The sequence below is a fragment of the Python bivittatus genome, unplaced genomic scaffold (assembly GCF_059951505.1).
Source record: "Python bivittatus isolate LINGU-HERP-01145 unplaced genomic scaffold, Pbiv_v1 ctg000580_np1212, whole genome shotgun sequence".
Lineage (NCBI taxonomy): Eukaryota > Metazoa > Chordata > Lepidosauria > Squamata > Pythonidae > Python > Python bivittatus.
The window spans coordinates 5,268,778-5,293,758 of record NW_028277087.1 but is presented as its reverse complement, the minus strand read 5'-3'; the positions used below and the strand labels follow the sequence as shown (position 1 = coordinate 5,293,758).

At 45.6% G+C, this 24,981-nt stretch overlaps 1 protein-coding gene across 1 annotated transcript in view; it reads right to left on the bottom strand.

Moving 5' to 3' along the window:
- Positions 1 to 1,226: 1,226 nt before the first annotated feature.
- The window catches only part of TMEM59L (transmembrane protein 59 like), a 39,615-nt gene continuing 15,860 nt past the window's right edge, over positions 1,227 to 24,981 (bottom strand). Inside the window, exons 3-8 of the mRNA XM_088149417.1 lie at positions 24,555 to 24,652; positions 13,545 to 13,691; positions 11,975 to 12,083; positions 8,720 to 8,837; positions 5,989 to 6,106; positions 1,227 to 4,079 (exon numbers count right to left, since the gene is read on the bottom strand). Of these exons, the coding sequence (XP_088005543.1) occupies positions 3,918 to 4,079; positions 5,989 to 6,106; positions 8,720 to 8,837; positions 11,975 to 12,083; positions 13,545 to 13,691; positions 24,555 to 24,652 (752 nt within the window). The 3' untranslated portion in view covers positions 1,227 to 3,917. The remainder of the gene's footprint in view (positions 4,080 to 5,988; positions 6,107 to 8,719; positions 8,838 to 11,974; positions 12,084 to 13,544; positions 13,692 to 24,554; positions 24,653 to 24,981) is intronic.

Below are 24,981 nucleotides of genomic sequence, written 5' to 3'. Positions count from 1 at the left end.
GGTTGGGGAAGGCGGTGCTACCTCTTCCTCCAAACACTTTAAAGCAGTATTTCCAACTAAGAATATGCAGCAGGAGTCTCTGCAGAGGGGGTGTCAAAAAAGTCAAGATGGCGCCACAACAACATGATCAAAGACCCACCCCTTTTTTTATGTGTGCGGGTCGGTTTGCATGATCACAGACGCCATCTTTTTTCACACGCAGACACCTGATACACGGGGAAGGGAGTCAGGGAGCCAAACGGGGGCGTGGAAATAAGTTAAATCTATGTACAGAGAAACAACTGTTCGGCCGACTGTACAAGCAAGCGAAAAAAATTATACCAGTTTGAGAGGGAAGAAGCTTTTGCACTTTTTGTACTACTGTACACGATGAGGTTCCAGAGGGGAGAAAGTTGAAGGATGGGCATTTCTCATAAACACACACTGGGATCGCGAGGTGCCCTGCATTCATCAAGGGCATATTAATAATAATAATAATAATAATAATAATAGTAACAACAACAGTAACAACTACAACAACGCATCCCCGTTAGACTCAGAGGAGTTTCTGAATCAAATCAGGGCAGTCGATAGGTTGAGAATTACTTCAGAGCAAATTTCTCTTTGCTTGAGGCATCCTGAGGAAGCAAGCCCTGCGCCCCTTTGCTCCTAAACCGATTCTTCCTCAACGTTTCCCAACCATGTTGGACTTGTCAGATAAGAAAGGCAGTGCTGCTTTGGGGGAGAACCTCAGACTCTGACCCCCAGTGTTGTCCAAACTTGGCCACTTTAAGATGAGTGGACTTCAACTCCCAGAATTCCCCAGCCAGCCATGCTGGCTGGGGAATTCTGGGAGTTGAAGTCCACTCATCTTAAAGTGGCCAAGTTTGGACAACACTGGTTTAGACACACTGCACACAGGCTGCTCCTTGTAACACGCTTCACGTGATTACTGAGGTAACCCATTGTTCTGGATTTGCAGGAGGAAACCAAAAAACTAAACCACGGAGAACTGAACCGAGGCTAATCCTAACCAAGCGGAGCATGTTGTGTGAATGCAGCTAATAGTTCCTTATCTAACCTGGGGGGGGGGGCAGGAACATTGGCACTGTGGTACCCAAGAAAGAAATGCCCAGCCCCAAAGACCAGGCCCTTGCTGCAGCTTACCGGGGGCCAGCACACTCCTAGACTAGCTTGTGACCCGACTCGGCCCCAGGCCCCAAAACCGCAGAAGCAAAGGAAGAGGCCTCCTGTCGCAGGAGAAAAAGAAAACAGGGAGAGCCGGCAGAGAACGGCTTCTGGAATTCTTTCCAAGCAGTAGCCGTAGGGGCTTAGTTCTTCTGTGTGCTGAAGCAATGTGTTGTGTGTTTCTGCTCTCTGTTCGTGTTGCACTATTTGTGTCTGAGCGCACTGGGAAACACGGGAGAGGCTGCATAAGGTCCGTTCTGGGTCACGTGATCAAGGGGTTTAGAATGGAGGACGCGGCAGCATCCTGAGCCGATGCCCCACTGTCTCTCCGTTGGGTGAAATGGGGGTGGTGGTCTTTTTTTCCCACAGCCCCCAACCAGATCCTGCCCATCTTCAAGCTCAATCCTTCTTCTGCTGGCTTCTCCCCCTATACCAAATTTGGTCCCCTTCTGTTCTGTTTTTGCTGTCGGCCAGACAAAGCCCTGATCCTTTTAATATCTTTCCGTGTTCTGTTGGGTTGGAAACAACAGAAAGACGCCCTCCTCTCAAGCAAGCATAAGATGAAAAGAGAGAGAGAAAAAAAAAAGCACCAAAGCATCAGATTCCCTTTCTCTGTCTTGGGAGGAAGAAAGATTCCTCCACTGCACCATTTTCATGAACTTATGCGTTTCTGGATGCCTGTGTTCCCCCCTCATTTGTGTGGTTCTGTAGATTTCGGGGTGGCAGGTAGTGGAAGCAATTGGGAAAAAAAGACATTTCAAATTGCTTCTCTTGCTCCTGACTGTTTGGCCTTAGCAAGGTGTCCAAACGTGGCTTTCTTGAGGAATTTAGCAAATACCCATCCAGGGGTTTCCCTGAAATTTAGATGGAAAGACCCAGGTCCTTTTGCTGCTCTTCCTCCCTCTGCACATATAAAACAGCCCAGTCCTGGGTCTGACCATGAGGCCTTCTGCATCAATGAGCAGGAGTGCTGCACAGATCTTTCCAGCCTGGCGACCCGAGATCATTTTACCTGCAGATACTAATAATGGAAACTAACCTCTCCTTCTTGCAAAGAATGAGATCAGTTGCTGGTGCTCCCCCCCCCCCCCGCCCCCCGACAAGTATGAAGCTGCCAGGCGCTGATCTAGCTCCCCCAGTGGCTATTCCAAACTCTCTGGTGTCAGGCAGGGCCAAGTCTGGATTCACACATCACACTTTATAAACCACTCTTTAAAGCTGAGCAACTTGTGTAAGCCCAGCCAAGTGTACCTTGCTCAACAAACATGGTTAAGTATTTTTACAAGGACTGAATCCTGAAGGCAGATAAGATGCTCTACGGGGGACTGGGAAGTTCTCACCTTGACAGAGGAAGCAGACTGCTGTTGAACTGGCTAGATTCCACGTGGCCAGAAGCCAAACCAGGATATTGACATTCTAGGTGTCACTCAGTCATCTAGAGGATACTGTCTCCCCTTTGTATCCTGTCTGTAACATACTCTTGTTTTGTAGGGGGCAGAACAGAAAGGAGGGAATACAGGCTGGATCACACCACATGCTAAGACGTAAGATGGTTTGTTTGACTGTGGCTTAGCATATGGGATGAACAGAAAAGGCGTGCCTTTTCTGCTGTGGCTCCTGCCCTCTGGAACATCATGCCGATTGAGGTGAGCTTGGCCCCATCCCTGTTAGTCTTTTGGAAGGCCCTGAAAATGTGGCTTTTCCAGCAACCTTGGGGATCCCATGGGCAGCCTGCCCAATATTGTGTTTAGATGGATGTTTTCTTCTGCAATCCTGCTTTTATTTATATTTTTACGTTTTTTTAACAGCTACAATATTTTAAGTGTTGGTTGTACGCCGCCCAGAGTCATGTTCAATGAGATGGGCGGCCATATAAATTTATTAAATAAATATTAAATAAACTCAGCCGTTCAAATGTGCAAACCATGGCTTCATGCAGTGTGTCAACCTAGGCAACTGTGGCTTACTCAGTAAATCATGGTTAAGTGAACCATGTCCTAGTTTGTCAGGCAAACAAGGCCATAGAATAACAGCGGAGTTATCTTGATCGGCAACCCTTGACTTTTCTCCCTGGAACACTGTTTTTCAACCTTGGCAGCTTTAAGACCTGTGGACTCTGACTCCCAGAACTCCCCAGCTATTCCTTTCTGGCTGGGGAATTCTGGGAGTTGAAGTCCACAGGTCTTAAAGTTGCCAAGAAACACTGGTCTGGAAGCATCCCGTAGTATTCCTGACAGGGCTCAAATAAAAAGCAGCCATTGTGCCACTTGTTACCAATTTTTTAAGACAAAAGAAGACCAGGATAAGCAGCAGCTCCCTGTTGGCAGTGAGGCAGAGGGACAGAGAATCACCCAGCCTTGTTCAGTCAAGGGAAGAAATTCCCCAAGGTCCCCTTGGCCAACTTCAGGATCTTATGCTAGGGACAACCATGGCTCATTCATTTCGAAATTCACAAAAGCAGTGGCGGCATTTGAAAGCAAGGGTCTCGCTATCCCACTGTTCCTCAGCAACCAAAGTGTTGTTGCTGGTGAAAAGAAAAAACCTGGGGGTTCCAGCACAGCCTTGCAGGAAAGCGCTGGGCTCCTCAATACCTTCCTGGATGAAAGAGCAGTGACAAAACGTGCTATGGGAGGGGCTGGGAAGAATCCCGGAAAGACTGTTGTGTGGTTGTTCAAAGGAACTCAAGAGGAGGGGAGAGGTTGATGGGGCATTAAGAGGGCGGGGGGCAGGGGTGGGGCAGGGGCAGGCTCTTAGAGGGCAGTCTTGTCTAAATCCACCTTGACCGGCAGAAGGCCTGCTTCCTTGTTCTCATCCGCTGGGCACAGGGCAACAGCAATGACCGGGCGTAAGGAATAAGGCATAGGTCCATCCAGGTCGTCAAGGTATTCCTTGTCTCCATTGATGCTCAGTGGCTGGAAGGAAGGATAGAGAGTATTACAACCAATGCTAAGCTATCATTGAAAGTCAGCACAGAGTTGTCCATCGTGGGCGTTTTAGAAAAGGCTGGACAGTTGCCTCTCAAGGATGGTTTAATTGGTTTTCCTGCACGTTGCAGAAGGCTGGACTAGATGACCCATGCAGTCCCTTCCAACTCCATCATTGTGTGATCAAGAGTGGCTAGACAGCCTTCTCCAATACAGTACCTCCTGGCTGCATTCTGTCTATAGCAGGGTTTCTCAACCTCAGCAACTTTAATTCCTCCTGGCTAGGGAATTCTGGGAGTTGAAGTCCACACGTCTTAAAGTTGCTGAGGTTGGGAAACCCTGGTCTACAGCTTCCCCGAATTCCCTGCCACCCTCAAGCACCTTCTGAAAATTCTGGGAGTTGCTATTCCAACATAAGAAAACAACAAACTCATAGGTCTTGATGACTGGCAGGCTTACAAGAATATCCAGACCCAACTGGGATGCCCCAATGCAATTGCAAGAGCTGGCTGAGTCAGAAGCTAGTCTTTCCCGCTGCAGTAACAACACACAAGGGCCAACTACTTTTCCCAGCAAGAAACTAGCAGACTGAGAGCCACTCAGATATAGGATCTGAACCTGGGGATTGAGAGACAGAGAGATGACTTGTTCAGTAGCTTGTTTTCTTCAGTATTAAGAGCTTTTCTTTATCTGTAATAAAAGTATCTTATCAGACCCTTGTCCTTGAATCTCTGGCTGTGAGTCTTCCAGCGCGTATCAGCCTGGGTGAAGTCTGAAAACATCTTGGGTGAGAATAGTGCTTATCCTTTGAGAATAGGAAGGTAGGGAAGGATGGATCAAAGCAGGGTTCCTCAACCTTGGCGACTTGAAGATGTGTGGACTTCAACTCCCAGAATTCCCCAACCAGCATGCTGGCTGGGGAATGCTGGGAGTTGTAGTCCACACATCTTCAAGTCGCCAAGGTTGAGGAACCCTGGATTAAAGCGTTCCATCAGGACCTATATTCAACTATCCACAGGGCCACTGTTCTCACTGCAGACTTCGGGCCAGTGGCTGTCTCTTGGCCCAAGTCAACTGTGCAGGGTTGCTGTGATAATAAAATTGGTGGCGGGGTGGGGGGACAAAATCACTGAGCTTTTTGAAAGAAAGATAGGAGGTACAGGTAGTCCTCAGCTTAGAACAGCTATTGGGTTGTAAAATGCAATGTCATGTGTCCGCATCGCTTAGCAATGGCAATTCCAGCAGTCCCAGTTGCCACTGTTAAACGAGGATCGTATGGGTTGTTAAGTGAGGGGCTGCTGGCAGGACTGCAACTTCCAACTTCCTGCTGGCTTCCTCACTGACTTTGCTTGTGGGAAGCCGGCAGGGAAGGGTGGAAATCATGATCATGTGACCATGGCTTGCTGAGACATTGAAATTGTGAGCCGGGTGCCTGGAACATGATCATGTGGGGACACTGCAATGGCCAGAACTATGAGGATCCATTGTAAGTACCATTCATTCACCACTGTCTTAACGGTTGCTGAATGAATGGTCATAACCCAAGGACTACCCATAAATGAGAGAGGAAAACTGTTATATCAAAATGCACTGATTATTAAAAATTGATAAGAAAAAGTGCCTAATTCCTTCTGAATGCATCAAACACTTTAATACCCAAAGGGACTGACACGTTAACCTATTGCCAAAGAAAACAACAGAGAATCTTTGGGTACTTGAAGGTTGACAAATGTATTTTGGAAAAAGTCAGGGGCCAAAGCAACCTTCTTACTCGTCTTCCTGCTCTCCAGAATCCCAAGTTATACATCAAGTTCATGCAATCCAAGTTCCTCAACAGTCCTGAAAAAAAAAAAACCCATATACAGAGAGGACCCACTTCTTATTCATCTTTCCCTACCTGAGTCTTGACATGTTGATCCGGCGCAGTCACCAAACTGGCGCAACTCAGCCAGAGCATCACCATGATGGAAAGGAAGAGACAAGCAGCCAGAATCCAACGGGGCAGCCCTGAACGCCTGTAACACCCAGAAGCAGCCCCCCACCCACCCAAGAGAGGCCACAAGATTACCATGGACCTGAGAGGAGGGGGTTTCACAGTATCCACATATACATGGATGAAAATTTTTGCTCTGCTTGTTATCTGTCGATTTCTCGTTTATTCTTACTGCCACCATGTTGTATTCTTTATTGTCTGACATTCCATAGAGGTTTTTATCGTTCAGCTGGGGATCTGACCAGGGGTGACGGAAGGGGATGGTCAGAAAAGTGAAGCTGGTGGCCACAACAGTGGAATCGAAGTTCCACCATTTTTTAAAATCTGTGTTGATTTACATTAAAAAAAACAGCTGGGGCTTCAGTCACACTGTTGCAGCTATCAACTTGACTTTTTTAAAAAAATATTTTATAACAAGACTACAAAAGATAACAAAATTACAAAGGACAAACAAACAATGGAAATACAAGGAACTAATAAATGAAAAAAAATCTAAACAGAGAAAAAAGAAAAAAAGACCCCAAAAGAAAGAAATTAGTGATGTCAGCCCTTCAAAGTAGACCAGGCTAGGAAACCAAAGTCCTGCAGGTCAATATTATTTTTATTTTAAAGTTATAGTAACAGAATCTTGTAAGTCTGAATGTGCCTCCCCTCTCCTTCCCTTTATCTTCATGAGAAGTAGGGAGGGTCTTGTCTGAGACGTTTTCTCAGGTTACAGTTCTGCCCCCAACTCAGGTTTCTTTTATCTGAACATTGTCTTGGTAGCGGCTCTTCCTCCTGTCCTTCAGGGCCATTCCCTTGATCCAGTACAACTAAGCATCTAATTATGCCCCTTGTATTTCATATATTAAACATCTATAAATCACTAGTTTGCAATAATACCTTACAATACAGTTATCATTAAGTAGGAAAAATTAACACAATGACACTGCTCTACTGTTGTAAAATCTCATGAAATCTATGCCAAAGAGAAACACTGCTTTTTTTTCATGAAAATGACTTTTTTGACCATACCCTGCGGACACCCCTGGATATGACACTGTTAACTGCCAGATGTTCCATGGAACTCACCAATATACAGAAGGAAGGAAGGAAGGAAGGAAGGAAGGAAGGAAGGAAGGAAGGAAGGAAGGAAGGAAGGAAGGAAGGAAGGAAGGAAGGAAGGAAGGAAGGAAGGAGGAAGGAAGGCAGGAAGGCAGGCAGGCAGGCAGGCAGGCAGGCAGGCAGGCAGGCTAGGGCAGATGAAGAAGCTAGAGATGGGAGCTAGGACACAGGAGGAAATAGGCTGGCCTGATGTGTGTATTCTGCAACGTGGGCCTTTAGAAAGCTCATTCTTCCTCCTCTTTGAAGGCCCCACCTCTAACCTGGTTAGTCCCACCTATTATTCCAGGCAGCCCACCCCCCAACAGTCCTCCCCCAATCATCAAATTAGCTCGGTTTCTCATTTTTTGGAAAGTTTCTCTTAGAGGCTACATCCAAATTGCTTCTCCAAGACATGGCCTAACTAGTTCTGTGCCCCTGTCTAGCTTTCTAGACCAGTGTTTTTCAACCTCGGCAACTTTAAGATGTGTGGACTTGAACTCCCAGAATCCCTAGCCAGGCTAGGGATTCTGGGAGTTGAAGTCCACACATCTTAAAGTTGCCGAGGTTGAAAAACACCAGTCTAGACTATTTCTTATTTCATGCTATTACTGTTAAAAGAAACCAGAAATCACATCCTGCATATTTCCCACTGCCTTTCATAGAAGAGCGTGTAGGCCACTCTAAGATTTTTTTTACCCTCAGATTTTGCACTTAAGCAATCTAAATGGTCTATGAAGAAAAGCTGGATTCTGGAGGTTCAGCAAATTATGCTAACTGAACAAAAACAAATAATTGTGCCCTCATTCTTGCTACTTCTAATGTGTAAATATGAGCATCAAGGCTTACAGAGTCAAAATACCACAAGGGTCAGAGCAACATCAGCAACAGCCCCAAGATTGGTAGAAATAAAAAAAATCCTTAAGGGGGGGAAAAAACCCCAAGCAGAACAATTCCAGCATTGTTGGAAATTTTATTCCATATACCCCATCTGATTTCTGAGGTGCCTACAAATATTGCTCATCCATGTTCAGGATCCTCAACCCACCTCCCTGCCTGTCAGCTCTGTACAGTAGCTTCATCAGAGCTAAAGATGTGTAGTTAAAGAACAACATTAAAAATTTAAATGGGAGCTAGGATTCTCAGAAAACCAAATTCCAAGTACATGTAAAAGCAAAATAAATTAGCTTGCACATAGCACGGTTTCACTAGCAGCTGCTTACCTAACTACCTACAGATATTATTCAACCATCCTTCTAGCTTCAGAGATTTAAAGGGACAGTTGCACCATTTGGAGCACAGAGATGCACTCCTGAGGGCTATGAACTTAACTTAGGGGGGGGGGGGGGAAGGAAGGAAAGAAGGGAAGCCAGCATTTTCCTCAAGCCAAATGCAGATGTTTAGATTACCCTGCCCCAAGGAGCTGCTTCACCCACAGTTTGTCTTGCATCTGATCCAATCCAAATACAGTCTCATTCCCACTTTCTCCAACATCCTCAATTTCCCTCTCTTCCTAATCTCTAAACCGCAAGATAAAAACCCACAGCTGTATTACTTGGACATGCAGCCCAGGAAATCGTGTTCCAGAGGCATCTGAGACTCCACCACGGGCTGGGCTGGCGCTGGACTCTTTGGCTCTTCAATGGGTGGCTTCTCCAATTTCTCCTGAAGGCCTGAAAAGACAACAAAGAGGCTGTTTGAGACAGAAACAGTGAACATAGGAGTCAGGAAACAAGAGAAGCAGGTTACAAGGAGCTCAGGGCAAGCACTGGCAAGTTCCTTGGAGCACCCAAGGTTGTAAGAATGGGAAGAGCTGCGCTGAATTGTCCCAGCACGCTGTGTCCTTCCGTGGCCAACTGGAGAACTTCAGGCAGCCTTGGATAGGACCGTGATCATCCTCTTCTGCTGTTGCTCCCTGGCAGCAAAAATTTAATGGATGCTGGCATGGATTCAACAGAGCAGGGTTCCTCAACCTCAGCAACTTTAAGATGGGTGGACTTCAACTCCCAGAATTCATGCTGGCTGGGGAATTCTGGGAATTGAAGTCCACCCATCTTAAAGTTGCTGAGGTTGAGGAACCCTGCAACAGAGAGCCAATAACCACCAAGACTAATAGAAATCACTGAGATCTCCATAACTGTGTCCACTCTGCTTTTGAGAGAGTTTAAATTGGCGCCCATCATCACATTTGATGGCAGCACATGCCACGGTTTAAATCTGCCTTTGCCAAGGACTTTCTCCTGTCAGTCCTCAGTCTCCCTGCCTTTAGTTTTAATATGAGACCCTGAGTGCTACCTAATGCTGTGTGCAAGAAGACTTCTCTCTAGCCATGTCTCCATTATTTTGTATACCTCCTAAGGCCCTAAAACTAGCCTTGCTGGATCAGGCTAAAGTCCATCTTAGTCCAGCATTTGGCTTCTTCCAGTGGTCAACCAGATGCAAGCAGGAGATGGAAGCATACCCCTCTCTCACTGCTGTTGCCCGGCAACTGGTATTTGGAGGCCTGTTGTCAGCCCTTTGCAGTAGGCCAGGCTGGAAGCTGAAAACACAAGAAATGCTGGAACTCTACAGGTAGTCTTTGTTGAGTGACTGCAATGGGGACTGGCATCTTTGTTGTTAAGCAAAGTGGTCGCTAAGTGAAAAATCATGTGACTGCGACTGTGCTTACAATTTTACACAGGACGACATGTACTGACTGACTGTAATGGTGAACACATGACAGGAAGAGAGATGCTGCTAAGGTTGTAAATGCGAGGACTGGTCATAAAGTTACTTTTTCATCACCATCGTAACTGCGAACGGTCGCTATGCAAGTACTATATTGATATAGGCGATAATAACAATATCTTTAAAGTCTGACAGTGTTTCCCCTTCCCTCCCTTTTCTACCAAAGAGAATCAAAGCGGTGCAATTGTTAATTTCTTTCTTATGTTTTTTTGTTCTCCCTGGCTCAGCTCATGTTTTACTAATGGCCTCCGCGTAACTTCCCCAAAGTCATCTCTGTGCACCTTTACACTGACCCCGCTCTTTGGAACATCCTGCCCCCGGAGGTGCGATTGGCCCCCTCACTCCTGGCCTTCTGAAGGGCCTTGAAGACCTGGTTCTGCCACTTGGCCTGGGGCGGGGAGGGAATACCTCAAGCATGGGGATGGCTAGCCCCATAGAGGCCTGCTGTCTTCAGCCCCAGATTCTTCATCTTCTTGGACTCTCCTTTTCCTCTTTTTAGTAATGTTTTTTAAATTTTGATGTTTTATGTATTTATATGTATTTATATGTATTTATGGTTTTAATGTTTTGTGTGAGTCGCCCAGAGTCCCCCATTGGGGGGAGATGGGCGGGGGAGAAATTTAATAATAATAAAATATATATATATACTTTCTGGTTTTTAATTCATGTATCTTTTATATCTTCTAGCTTTTCATATTTTTTTTAGATTTTTATTTTTACTCTGACGTATCCTCTATTTTCAATGACTATACCCCACTCTCCTTATGCTGGTCTATGAGCATAATAAAGATTTGATTTGATTTGATTTAATAGATAGATACATGTAAATTTTAGAGGCACCCCATTTTATACAACTCCACGTGGCTTACACCTCAAAAGCAAGAACAATAAATAAATATTGTGCTTTGTTAATTGTAAGGCTCTTCTCTGGCTCTCCACTCAAGTCAGGGTCCTAGTTCAAACCACTGGTACTTCTGATTCCAGCTGTCAGCCAGGGCAAACACGAGATACTTCTAACTCTTTATTGCTTAGATCAGCCCCTTAGCTAGCTTGGCAGAAGCTTCACTGACCGGGCTTGACTAGAGAAAAAACCTTAATGCAGGCACGAATGAAACTGTATAAAGCAACTGATAGTCCACTGCCAGTGAGGTGGTGCAAATGACTGCAATTATCATGGTGATTTAAACTTGCTGTTTCTTTCCCCTGATCTTCTCATGAATTAATGGACCCTTGGTGGCTTTCAAGCCAGACAGTTGCTGCATGTTTTCCCAACTGCCATCTCTGGCTGAGAACCACTCTCTCCCATCACACATAAAGTCTCTTCAGCCAGGTACAACCAGCTGAGCCTAGCATTCAGCTTCAGCATATACGTTCAAACCATTGTCCACAAAACACTGTCTGTCCTTCCTTCCTTCCTTCCTTCCTTCCTTCCTTCCTTCCTTCCTTCCTTCCTTCCTTCCTTCCTTCCTTCCTTCCTTCCTTCCTTCCTTCCTTCCTTCCTTCTTCCCATCTCCTCCCTCCCTCCCTCCCTGCCTTCCTTCCCCTTTCATTCTTAATGGTGATTTTTCCTCCTTTCATTTCTCCTCCCTTTCTTTCTTCCAGTTGGGAAAAGTTTCTTTTAAGGCTAGGTATCTGGGCAGATGGTCTTGAATCAATGAGGCTGTACTGGCAGGTTGTATAATGAGGAATACTTAGGGTAAAGTTTGGGGCAACCATGAGCATTCATAACATTCCAGACTTGACCACATCACAGATTTTATCAAATCCGAGAACTGGAGGGGACCTCAAAGGCAGCTGAGTCCAGATTTCTGATGAATGCTCCAAATCCATTGCTATAACATCCCCTGCTGGTGGTTTCTATAGCTTCTCTTGCCTATACTGTGCTAACTAAATACAAATTCGTCCTCCTATTCTCTATATTTTTAAAAAGGAAAGCCCATTGCCTGCAGAGGCAGCTAGTTCAACTGCCAGCAAAAGAGCTGCATGAGAAAGCTTTTCCAAATTTTTAGCCGAAATCCCTCATCTTGCACTTTTCATCTGATGCTGCAGGTAGCCTCAGACCCATCCTGAATCCTTGCATTACCTGTGTGTGGCTTCAAGGTGTTGGAGGCAGAGACTGTCCAGGCTTTCTCCAAAACCTCTGACTTGGGTGCCTGGACCTCTGGAACTGGATACTCCACCTCTGGTTGTGACTGTCCAAAAAACGTAAAGAGGCTGTTGAGCATTCAGGAAGGTTCTGAAGATCTTCCAAATCTGCTCCATCCTGTTTAACGAGAGCTGACCTTCTGACAAGGGAATCCATGCAAATATTTCACATATGCCATGTTCCTGCAGCTTCAAGGAACATGTCTTGTGGAGGCTTAAACCTGAGATGGGCAACTTTATTTGGCTGAAAGGATGCCTTAGGCTTAGGGTGGTGTCCTGCAGGTTGCACTCAAAGAGTGGGCAAAGTAAGAGTCCACCAGGCAATGAAGTTAGATCTGCCGTCTAAAGGTGCTCCTTCTGCCTCTTGAAATCCCACAACACCAAGGGGGGAAAGGGGGCTGCATTTTTTGCTGCACTCACTCTTTGGGCCATAAAAGGAAGGTCTAAGAGTCACCAGGATTGGAGCTTGGCTCAAAGACAACTTTTAAATTAATTAATTATTTTGATTTTAATCTGCTTTGGTCACAGCAGGTGGCAGCACCGAACCAATGTTGGATGATCTTGAGAACTACGCAGGGTTGGACCTGGTTTGTAATGGATGAGAGACCACTAGGAAATTCTAGGGTTGTAGGCTAGACTGGAAAGTTGGGAAAAAAATCCCTGAAGAAGCAGAGGTAAACTTATTCCTTAACATTTCCCCCAAAAGTGCTATAGAGAGCCAGAGTGATGGAATGGTTAAGGTGTTGTACTAAGACTAAGTCCACCCACAGCCATAGAAGCCGTCTGGGTGACTTGAGGCCACTAACCTTCAGCCCAACCTACTTCACAGGGATGTTGTTGTGGGAGAAACTGGAAGGGCAAGTATTGCATATCCCATCTTGAGCTTGTGGGGAGAATATGTAAAATATAAATTAAGCTTTCAAAATATGCTCCCACCTAGTCGTATGGCTTGCATTTTTACATAAATATGCTTCTATTTGATGAGTTGTAACTGCTGTGAATTAAAGTTTCAATTATAGTTTATTTATTCAAAAAGTGGGTTGGAGGGTGGGTGGAGGAATTCAATTCCTTACCCAAAATAGATTCTGCTCAGGGTGAAAATAAAGATAGACTAATGCAACTTCTGCTAAGGAAGGGTGAAATCACTCTTGGCAGAGATCCGAATAGGCTAGGTTCACACAACACGCTTAACCAGATAAAATAATGTTGTGTGAATGCCTGCATTTGTACAACAAACTCAGCTTGTTAATCTTGAGTTAGGTTTTTTTTTTCCTGGCTTAACATGTTGCAGAAATCAAGACCATTTAGTTAGTTAGCTTATGGCTCAATGTTCTGTGCTAACTCATAATGTGGCTTAAATCAGTAACTAAATATAGTGTTATGCAAATTCAGAACAGAATTCTAATTATTTAGAAAGAGCCCCCTCCCATTAATTTCTTTCAGAGTTAAGTTTCTCATTTACTATTTCTTCTCTAAATCTCCCCCACCCCACTTTTGCCATTACTTACCTGAAACACTACTACTTTTCCATCATCTGCCTGCAGATAGAAGGTCCACGTGGAAGAAATAAAACTCTGAGCAGAGCTGACGATATCGTTGCAAAAACTGGAGACCAGGTCAAAGACGGAGAACGAGGCCGCTTTCTGATCTTGAATCTATTAAATTACAAAATGAAATTAGCACTCTTGAACTCATTCCTTCCTTCCCACTCGGGTGAATTAAATTGAAAACAGCCACTTAAACGTTTGCCTTTGGTGAGTCTAAATAGGATCCAGGCAACCAGATTTGGAAAATGTGGCCCCAGTAGGTGGAAAAAGTTAAAACTTAGCCTCTGTCTCTGCCATGATATTCTGGGACAAATTTGCAAGTGAGGAGGACGAGTCAGAGTACTTTAGTTGGCACAACACACTTAACTGGCTCAATAGGAAGAACACCGAAGAGGAGGGGTCAATAGACTTGGTCAACCATCCCAAGGGGGTGAGATCTAATTTGCTCCATCCAAGTAGCTGTGCTATCAAAATAGGTACTCCTCATCAACGGATCCCTTTTTCTTACCAGTTTTAGAAGGAAAAGAATTGGAGAGAAAGTATCTAATAAAGAATGCCATTTGAAAGCTCACTGGCAAAGTCTGGCACCACAAAGCATACCTCTGAACAGCTGATGGGCTACAGCAGCCAAGCCATGGTGTCATGAAGCCATGCCAGTACTCTGCTGGTGCCCGGCTCAGGGGATAACAGGCATTTCTTGGAGAAAGTGGGCGGAGACTTTGCATTCCCAAAATAGAGTCTTCTGGGCCAGTTAATACTATTGTTGCCAGAACCATCGACAAGAGATCTGACTGGGATAGTCGCTCACTGGGTTAAGAGAGTTGTGGGAAGAGGGTTAAAGCTTGCTGGGTCTAGTCCTAAAGAGGCAGGGACAAGGCCAGAACTCGTGGCCAAACCAAGCCCCATCATCCTTGCCCTGCTGATTCTGAACCACAATCCTGATGAAATGATGTTCCTCTGAGAGTTTCAAAGGGCAAAGAGATGGGGGAACAGCAGATTTCAAGGAAGGGTCTGCACTGGGAGAAGAACCCTCTCCCTGGGTGCCCCACACTGTCCTGCACTGTGCTTCAAGATAACCAGTATGAGCTTCGGTGGGGACTAGGAAGCTGGAATGATAGTAGCATCAACCTGGCCTCTTAACCTTCCTGAGGCTTGAACCCCAACAACTGAGTTCCTTTACAGGAGCACCCATGGGAAGGGGGGTCAAAAAAGTCAGGATGGCAGCCACAACAGCACAATCTAAACCCTGTAACATTTTACATGCGGTGGACATAAAAAAGAGGCTGGGCTTCGACTCCATGGTTGCAGCCATCATCTTGACTCTTTTGATCCTCCCTGCAGACACCTCTGAGTGCTCGGCCAAATCTTGCTCCCCAACTCTCTGAACGTGCTCTGTGTCCACTGCCTCTGTCTCTTGACCTCTGCTTTGTGACCAGATCACTTCCTGCTCTTTCTATTGGGAATAAAGTTGAGAAATTCCTGTCCCCTGGCATCCACAAAGGGGGGGGAAGGGGTCAAAAAAGGCAAGATGGTGGTTGTGGCCATACTACTGAAACCGCGCCCCTTTATACATGTGAATACATACAAACGGACAGGGTTTCAATCAAGCTGCTGTGACCATCACCTTGCATTTTGTTATTCCTGCCCTGTAGCTGCTGGAACTATTTAATCATGTTTCAGCTTGGAAATTTGTTCTCAACACTTAGAACGGGACTCTTCTCTGCGAAAAGTTAGCCCTGCAGTCCTGCATGCTGAGAAAAAGAGGTCCAAATGGCTCTCAAAGACCCCACTTTAATTACTTCGCTAACACACGGGGGCTAGAATTTTGGCTTTTTACTGTACTGCCCCAAAGGCAGGTCATGCGAAGAGATCACCCACCAAGCTGCCCGTTGCTCCCGCTGAAAGGAGTTGGGGCGAAGCTAGTCTGCGGGATCCCAATCCTCAATTTCGCTGCCTCTGTGCTTGGATTTGCTCCTGAGTAACCACAAGCTAGCACACATCATAAACCTTCCTTCCTCTTTCTTTTCCTTCCTTCCTTCCTTCCTTCCTTCCTTCCTTCCTTCCTTCCTTCCTTCCTTCCTTCCCTCCCTCTTCCTTTTCCTCCCTCTCTCCCTCCCTCCCTCCTTCCTTCCTTCCCTCCCTCCCTCTTCCTTTTCCTCCCTCCCTCCCTCCCTCCCTCCACACCCTAGATCTCTTGCCATACATTTTGATAGATACAGGACTGAAACACTTTCTGAATAGTTTTGTTTTGAGCACAATTTTCCACCACTTCACCCTCTCCCTGCTCCACCAACCCCTGGAGAATTTGGCTTCCCTGATTAAAAGAGAACCAGGGGCTCCTACGCCCTCTGAAACACTGGCCCACCTGCGATTTTGCCCGGATACCACACAGCTAGAAAGAAGGCCGAGCCAAAATGCAGGGAGCCTACAGCCTCTGAACTGACAAGCCCTACACTTCATGCGCAAGGGTGCCACGCTGCGAGGGTGGCCTGCTTTGGAGCAGACCACCTTGCTCTTTGGGTAATTCTTCCCTCTCCTGCCTTCCTTGTCCCTGAGGAAAAGGCCAATTATAAACGACAATCATATTTTAAAAGAGAGAAAGAAGCAGCTTTAGTGGGCTCCCCCCCGCCCCATCCAGACATTTACCCTTCAGTGGAATTCTGCACCTGGGAAGCAAATGCTCAGTCTCTCTGCACAATTTTTCTTGCAAGGCTGGGCTGTGAAAAAACAGCTCCATGTATCAAGACTTCCCCATCCTTCCTACTGAGAGGCTCTCATGCTATTATAGCTGCTTCTCTTCTTCCGGAGCTTGAAATCACAGACTTGCAAGAATCTGTTACTGTAACTTCACAATAAAGGTGGAGTTAATACTCATAATCTGGGCGCTTGTCTGGACTACCTCAAAGGGCTGACATCAGTCCTGCAAGTCTGAAAGTACATCTTTCCCTCCTCACCTTTACAGTTCAAGAAAGGTGGGAATGGTCCCTTCTGAGACGTTCACCACGCCCCCATTCCTTCTGTGGGCTCAGCCACCGCTTATCTGACCGTTGCCTAGTCTGCGGCTGTTGCTGCTGCTTCTCTTGTCTCTCACAGGACATTCTCGCGGACCATTACAACAAATGATTAGGGTGTCTTTGTACCACAACAATATAGATAAGTCCTATCTCAGTAGAAAAAGGAAAAGGTGAACTCCTTATTTGGAGAAGATGGTAGGATGGTACTACTTTGCTCTGGTCTTCTTCCCAAATGGGAACAATGTAAATTAGTCTAAACCAGTGTTTCTCAACCTTGGCAGCTTGAAGATGTGCAGACTTCAACTCCAAGAATTCCCCTGGCTGGGGAATTCTGGGAGTTGAAGTCTGCACATCTTCAAGCTGCCAAGGTTGAGAAACACTGGTCTAAGCAGAACAACTGGCAGGTCAACCCAAGGTAAATAAAGAGATAGGCAGCACTTAGCTACTATGAATGAGTTTAAGCCCCCAGAGCCAGACCAATTCCATCTAAGAATCCTGAAGCCCCTCTCTGGAGGACAGACACAGTTCCCAATAATAGGAAAAGGGCAAAGGTTGTTCCTTTCTTCGAAAGCAGAAGAAAAATAGACCTCAGTAATTAACAAACCGGATGCTGATACCAGACAAAACTCTGGAACAGTTTATGAAGTGGTTGGTTTACGAATAATTTGAAACTAACGCATTGCTAGCCAGAAGCCATCATGGGTCTACCACACTGATCTCCTTTTCTGTCAGATGGTTTAGTTGGCTGTGGGAATGTGGTGAACACAGGGCACCTTGACTTCATCAAAGCGTTCGACAAAATATTTCATGAAATCCTAACACTGAGTACAGGATGGCCAAACATTAGCTGGACTACGCTACGGCTAGATAGATACAGAACTGGGTCCATTCTAGGCCTTCCATTAAATGACTTGACTAAGGAGACAGAAAATACAATTATCCAGTCTGCAGGCTAGATTTCACAGTCTGAGTACTGTAGTCAGTAAGTTTATTTAAACAGGCCACGTAGCAAAACAAAATAACAATATTATTTTGAAATATCCAGAACTGTATAACTTTCTTAATCAAATCCTTCAGCGTCCCAATAAAAATCAAACGGCTTCCTCATTCTAATAGCACCCGTTAGAAACATTGCCACTGCTAAAGTCACCTTAGGAATTGGATCACAGAAAGGGATTTAACTTAACATTGATTTGCATGTCCAGGAAAAAATGTTAAAATAGGAGTAACCAGATCATTACATGAACTAAGATAAAAGCTAAAATAGAGTATATGCTCCATTGACTCTATATTATGGTTATTACAGGGACACACTCCTTTGGAGGAGCTAAGCTCCTTTATATTTTCCCCATAACATCTGTACATCTGACTAGGAAAAACAAAGGCATGAGTACAGGATGGTGGGTTGGGGGAACTATACTAGACGTCAGTACATACAAAAAGGATCTGGGTGTCTTGGTGGATTAAAACCTGAACAGGATGCAACAGTGAGATGTTTAGTGTCCTCGTTTAGTGACACAACTGGAACCAGCATCTTGATTGTTAAGTGAAGCAGTCGCTAAGTGAAACCACAATCATGCTTATGATCTTACTTCAGCTTTCGTTTGCTTTGCAGATCTGCAAAGGTCATAAATGTGAGTTACTTTTTCATCACTGTCCTAACTGTGAAGGTTGCTAAACAAGGCAGTCACTAAACGAGGACTACCTGTATCTCCAAAAGAAGAGAGGAAATGCAATCATAGGTGGTATCTGCAGAAGTATAGCATCAAATTCAAAAGAAACCCTTGTTCCCCTCTATTCTGTGTTGATCAGGCCACATCCAGTTCTGAGGATCATATTTTAGGAGAGACACAGATAAACCAGAAGAGAAACCAAGATGATAAGGGGCTTGTTAGCAAAAACTTATGAGGCACTGATACAGGCTTTAAATATGTTTAGTCTGGAAAAGAGAAGACTGAAGAGACTTGATCACCTGTCCTCAAGAGTCTGAAGGGCTGCAGATGACGGAGCAGAATTGCTCAGAGTTGCCCCAAAAGACAAGAGAAGAAATAACAGGTTTACATTACCGGGAACTGGATTTCGGTGCTATTTACTTATTTTATTTAAAAGATTTGTATGGCTGCCCATCTTAAACCACAACTCTGGGCAGCTCACAATAACAATAAACCCCCCAAAATATAAAAACCATAAAACCAAAACCCACCACTTCGGTCATCCCCCTGGGGTGCTCCAACCACCAACCCAAAACACCCTCACTCTACCCCAGTGCCTGGGTAAAAAGCCAGGTCTTGATGGCCTCCGGGAAGGCTAAAAGATTGCCAGATTGCCGGGGGGGGGGGCGGTGTTCCATAAGGTGGGGGCAGTCACAGAAAAGGCATGCTTCCAAGGTCCCACTAGATCTTAGGACCCTTCCCTAAGATTTCAGGGAAGGGACCTGGAGTGTGACTACCCTATCTGATCTGGTAAGATGGCAGATATTCTCAGGGAGAGGCAGTCCTGCAAATAACCAGGTCCCATGCCATGTAGGGCTTTAAAGATGATAACCACAACCTTGAATTGCACCCAGAAGGAAAGTGGGAGCCAGTGCAGCTTGAGCAACTGAGGTGTAACGTGGATGAACCTAGAAGGACCCAGCACTGTGCGTGCTGCTGCATTGTGGCCCAGCTCTAGCTTCTGAGTGGCCTTCAAGGGCAGCCCTATGTAAAGTGCACTGCAGTAATCCAAACCAGAAGTGGCTAAGGCATAAATGACTGTGAGCAAGGTCTCCCGGACCAGGCAAGGGCGGAAGACAAATCTGCGCAAAGGCCCCCCTAGCCCCAGCTGCCACCTGCTCATTGAGCAGGAGCCATGAGTCCAGGAGGATTGCACCCCAAATTGAGCCCCAGCTCAGTGTGTGGAAGTGCAACTCTGTCCAGAGTCAAAGATGACATATCATCAGACTCTGGGGGGCCAAAACCCCAAAGCCACTCTATTGTGGCAGGGTTGAATCAGACAGTTTCTCCCCATCCAGACCCTCACAGACTCCAGAGTCTAGATAAGCCGCTTCATCTAGGTTGCCCTGAAGCTGAGCACCAACCACCTTCTCAAAAACCTTCCCCAAGAAGGGAAGGTTGGAGACTGGATGTAAGTTGTCTCACACAGTTGGGTCCAAGGATGACCTCTTGAGAAGAGGGGGCACCACTGCCTCCTTCAAGGCAGGAAGTACCTCCCCCTCTATCTACAGGCTGGATAATTGTACATTATTAACCACCGCTTGGACCCAACCACATGTCACATCCTGGGAGGCCTTAACCAACCAGGAGGGGCATGGGTGAAAAACACAGGTGGCCAAATTCACAGCCACAAGAACCCTATCCACTTCCTCAGGATCAACCAGCTCAAACTCCTCCCAGATAACAGGGCTCAGACATATCTCAGTCACTTCCAAAGGAAGTGAATATCAGTTGAATATCGAGGAAAAATTTCAACAGTGAATAGAGGAACATGTTCAATGACGGAATTGGCTTAGGAGGTGGGGGACTTTCCTTCACTAGAGGAGCTGAAGCAGAAGCTGAATGGCCATCAATCATGCTGTAATGGCAGACTTCTGTACTGGGCATGTTTTTCTCTCAGGACCCCTTCCCACTTCTAAAAATTATGGAGGACCCCAAAATAGCTTTTGTTTGTATGGGTTATATTTAACATACAGGTAGTCCTCGAGTTACGAAGGCAACTGGGACTGGAATTTCTGTCGCTAAGCAACGCGGTTGTAAAGCACAATGTCATGTGACTGCATCACTTAGCCATGGCAATCCTGGCAGTCTCCATTGCTATCATTAAGCAAGGATCGTGGGTCTTTAAGTGAGCACCTCCTCACAACTTCCAGCCGACTTGCAACAACCAAAGTCAGTGGGGAAGCCGGCAGGAAGTTGCAAATCCCAGGCAGCTCACAAGTAAGCTGGCAGGCAGGTAAGTGTCTGCTGCCAGGTGGGAGAGGGAACAAGGTGGTTTGTGTGGGGGAGGGTGCGCGAGAGTCCAGGGAGGATGTGCAAATGGCCAAGGAGGCGTAGCACGAGCACAGCGAGGCTCGGGGAGGGTGCATGGGTGTGAGAGACTTACCCAAGCAACTTGTGATCTTCCCCGCCAGCTTCCCCAATGACTTTGCTTATGGGAAGCCAGCAGGGAAGGCCGCAAATCACAATCACATGACCGTGGGACACTGCAACTGTTGCAAATGTGAGCTGGTTGTCAAGTGCCCAGATCGCAATCACATGACCATGGGGGTGCTGGGATGGACAGAACTCCAAGGACTGGTTGTAACCACCACTCATTCAGTGCTGTCATAACTTCAGTCGCTGAATGAGTGGTTGTTAACCAAGGACTACCTGTATTTACTGTATTAAAATTTAAATTGATGCATTTGCTGCCACTATCGCTTCTCCTGATTGTTTGTTGGGATATTGTATTACTTTTCAACATAGACTAGCAAATAATTTTGATTTCGTGGACCCCTGAGAGGATCTTGGGGGACCCCCAGGGGTCCTCAGACCATACTTTAAGAAATACTGGACTAGATTATCTACAAGTTCCCCTCCCAGAAGTAGTAAATTCCTGGGTAATCGTTACTTAAGATAAAGATCAGGGATAGTCTGATAACATCCTTGTTGATCTTCTGCAAATCACAAAGAGATTTAGATTCTATCCTACCCTGTATCTTAAATGGAACGGGCCACAGATTGCACAGCTTATCAGACAAAACACAACTGAGCCCAAGGCTAGCCTGACAGAAGTGATGTTTTGAGTATTTATGTGCTTCAGCCTCCCCCCGCCCTCGTTCTCCCCCCACTGCCTCTGGATAGCAGTTATAATCTGAGAGGTTCTAGCAGCCTGCTTCCACCCACTTTGTCCGCAGCAACAGGTGCAAAATGAGTCACAGGCAGGCCAAATTCTCCTAATCCCAGCCAGTTATTTGCTCTCTTCCTGCCTGCAAGGCATTTAGCTTCTACTTGTGGGATTCCTGGAGGCCATTGCAGGAAAAAAAAATGCTGGGCTAGAGGCCTGTGGCTGTCCAGCACGGCTTTCTCGATATTCTTCAGCACCAGAGGTAAAGCCAGAGTCCTCAGGCAGGCAGACCGTAGCTCTCCAATTCTGTCCCCCACGTGTCTTTATCAGCTTAATAAAACGGCTGTTTCCTACCCGACCCAGCAAACACTGATACCAAATTTTGAAACCAGTCCTGACAGCTGCCGGCTTAGTAATGTGTATCCATCAGGCTGAATAATTACAGCGTAAACAGAAAGGTCTGCAGGGCCTGGATCCAGATAACAAAAAAGCCTTATTATTTTACTTGGTCTGTACCGATGCTTTTCATCCACCCAATAACTGCTTTGGCAGATTACAATAAAAAACAGTAAACATTAAAAAAAAACACCAGTAAATTAATAAGCCAGACAGGAAAGCACACACCCGGAAGCCACTTCTCCAGTATAATGTCACCATTTAAATAAGTCAGTAAATGAAGGAACAGGAATGTCGTTGCCAAAAAGATATTAATGCAGTCACCAGGTGGCCTATCTTAGGGAAGGCATTGCTATGAATGAGGCCCCATAGGGAAGGTCTTCTTCAGGGCATCTGTGCGAGGTCAAAACCTGCACGACAGCAGGAATAGCACTGTGACTGAAGGCCCACCTCTGTGGTACTCATGTGCAACACTCATTCATGTTCAAAAGGGTTAGGGCAGTGTTTCTCAACCTTGGCAACTTTAAGACGGGTGGACTAACTCCCAGAATTCCCCAGCCATCATCCCCCCTGGCTGGGGAATTCTGGGAATTGAAGTCTACCCATCTTAAAGTTGCCACAGTTAAGAAACACTGGATTAGGGCTTCAGCTCTGTGTGTGGAACACACTAGGTTCACTACCTACGTATTTATTCTGTTTATGGATGAATTTGGCTTTTTTCTTTTTTTATGCGAAGTATTTCTGAAAAATGTAGCTGGCAAAAACATCTAAGAGGCGTTCCTCATTTTCCCAAAGCATGAAATGCCATTTCTTAAATGGTGTCTGCCATAGAATATATTGTAAAATAGGGGGGAAAGCATATTCTTGGTGTTTGGAGCGATCCTAAGCCTACAGTATGTAAATTTAATGTATTCAGTAGCCCTGTTTCTTTAACATATTTAATGCAGTTAGCCACTGATCCTGATTTCCTTATTGGTAATTCACACTAACTGAGACAAAAATGACCATTTGGGGAATAGACCCCACTCATGCCTCCAGGACGAACCTGCTGTCCCATAAGCCCTTGCACCAGAAGAACATTAGCAAAGCTTCGTTAGGCCACTAGCCCGTCCCACCGGCCAGCCAACCAGCCAGTGGCAGATTCGGCTTGCCCACTGGAGCCAATCAGAGCTTGGGAGGTGTGTTCGGTGCTGCCAAGCCTTGGCAGCAAGTTCTGTACTAGAGAGGCTTCCTTGTGGCCATTCTTTCCCTCCAACTTTTTTTCTCAGAGGACTATAGATTTGAAAGGGGTGAATCGGTGATCTTATGGCACCAGTGACTCTATGAAGTTAGTTTCAACCCTATAAATCAGGGTTCCTCAACCTCAGCAACTTTAAGATGGGTGGACTGGGGAATGCTGGCTGGGGAATTCTGGGAGTTGAAGTCCACCCATCTTAAAGTTGCTGAGGTTGAGGAACCCTGCTATAAATGATTGAGTCTATTTTGAATTAAATTTAACCCCCCAGGGGTTGCTTGACGGGGTTAACTGGTATTGCTGCAACACAGGAAGTCCTTACTGACCCAGTTAAGATACTGCAGGAACAGGACCAATGTATACATCAAAACCATAAAATTAATTGACCAAGGCATCAGTGTCAGCCCTGCGAGGTAGTCCAGAGAAGAAGCACAACCAGAAGTACTACCCCTATCTTTATTGTAAGGTTCCGTTAACAGAATCTTGCAAGTCGGAAAGTATTTCTCCCCTCCTTTCCTTTTACTGTCCGGAAAACAAGGGAGGGTCCCTTCTGAGACATTTCTCACACCCCTTTTCCTTCTGTGGGCTGAGATAGCTTTTCAATGACAGTTGCCCAGTCTGTGGCTCTCCCTCCCATCTCCCAAGGTCATTTCACAGATCATTGCAATCTGATGTCCCTGATACTGTTTCTTAACCCATACAGGTCCCTCTCCCTCTTTGTATAAATGTTTATAAATCTATCTATCTTTATGCCCTAATTTAGATTGGTCTTCTAGTGAAGTTTTCTTCTAATTCAATTCCTGGTTTTAGGGCAGCTTTGCCATTTGCCAAATTATTTTCAGGCCTTGTTCCTACAACAAACTTATCTCAGTTAGCACCCATCTAGTCATATAACCTTATTGATAATTGGCAACACAGAATGACGCTACCTGGGACATAAATCACTATTTGGGGAATACAGAGTCACCCCCTTTTTCTAGGAAATATCTAGTTTCCATGAGCTTTTGCAGGAACCAGGAAAGAACTGCAAAATTTCATGGCATCGTTAGCTAGTGTTTGGGGAAGATGTTCTGTGGGGTCACACTTTGGCAGTGAGGACTTCAACTGAGAAATTTGTTTTTCCATATGTTCATTCTCTCCACCCCTTTTTACTGGGTCAGGAGGGAGATAGGCGGCTTTGCACAGATAGCCCCTATTTCTCTTCTGATCCAGTAAAGTGTGCTTTTTTTTTATCCCGCCTTTATTATTTTTTATAAGTATCTCAGGGTGGCGAACATACCTAATACTCTTTCCTCCTCCTATGTTTCTCACAACACCCCTGACCCAAAGTGTACATTTCCTTCATCAACATCAGAACCCTATTCAATCCCACTCCCCCAACTCTCAGTTAGAAAGAGGAGCTTTTAAGCTGGTTAAAGCCCTGTCGTTAGATGATGACATAATATTTAATAATAATCTCTCTTTCTCTGGTCTTCTTGACATTCTGGGTTTAAAAGCCAGAGTTACCATCTTTTCTCCTCTGCTTTCCATTTCCGGCAGCTGTGTCTTACATCCAGTTGTACAGCCAAACTGCTCCTCCCCACCAATGTAGGCTTCCATACAGGCTACGGTATCCAAGAGAGAGAAGAAAGGAACAATTCAGCACATATGGGGCAAAACTCAGGCTTCAGAAATCGATTCTGTTGCCACCTGAACCTCAAATCTAGTCCAAAAGTGCCAACCAAACACAAAATTGTGGCTCCAGCAATAGCCATAATTGCTTTCTTGAGCCTAAGACCCTAAAATGTGTTGGATTTCAACTCCTACAATCCCTATTTAGCACACAGCACATTTCTTCATCCTGCAATCTGTTTTACTTATTTACGTAATTATTTGTTAGATTTATATCCTACTTTTCCTCCAGGAGCTTAAGGTGGTTGACATGGGGACCTCT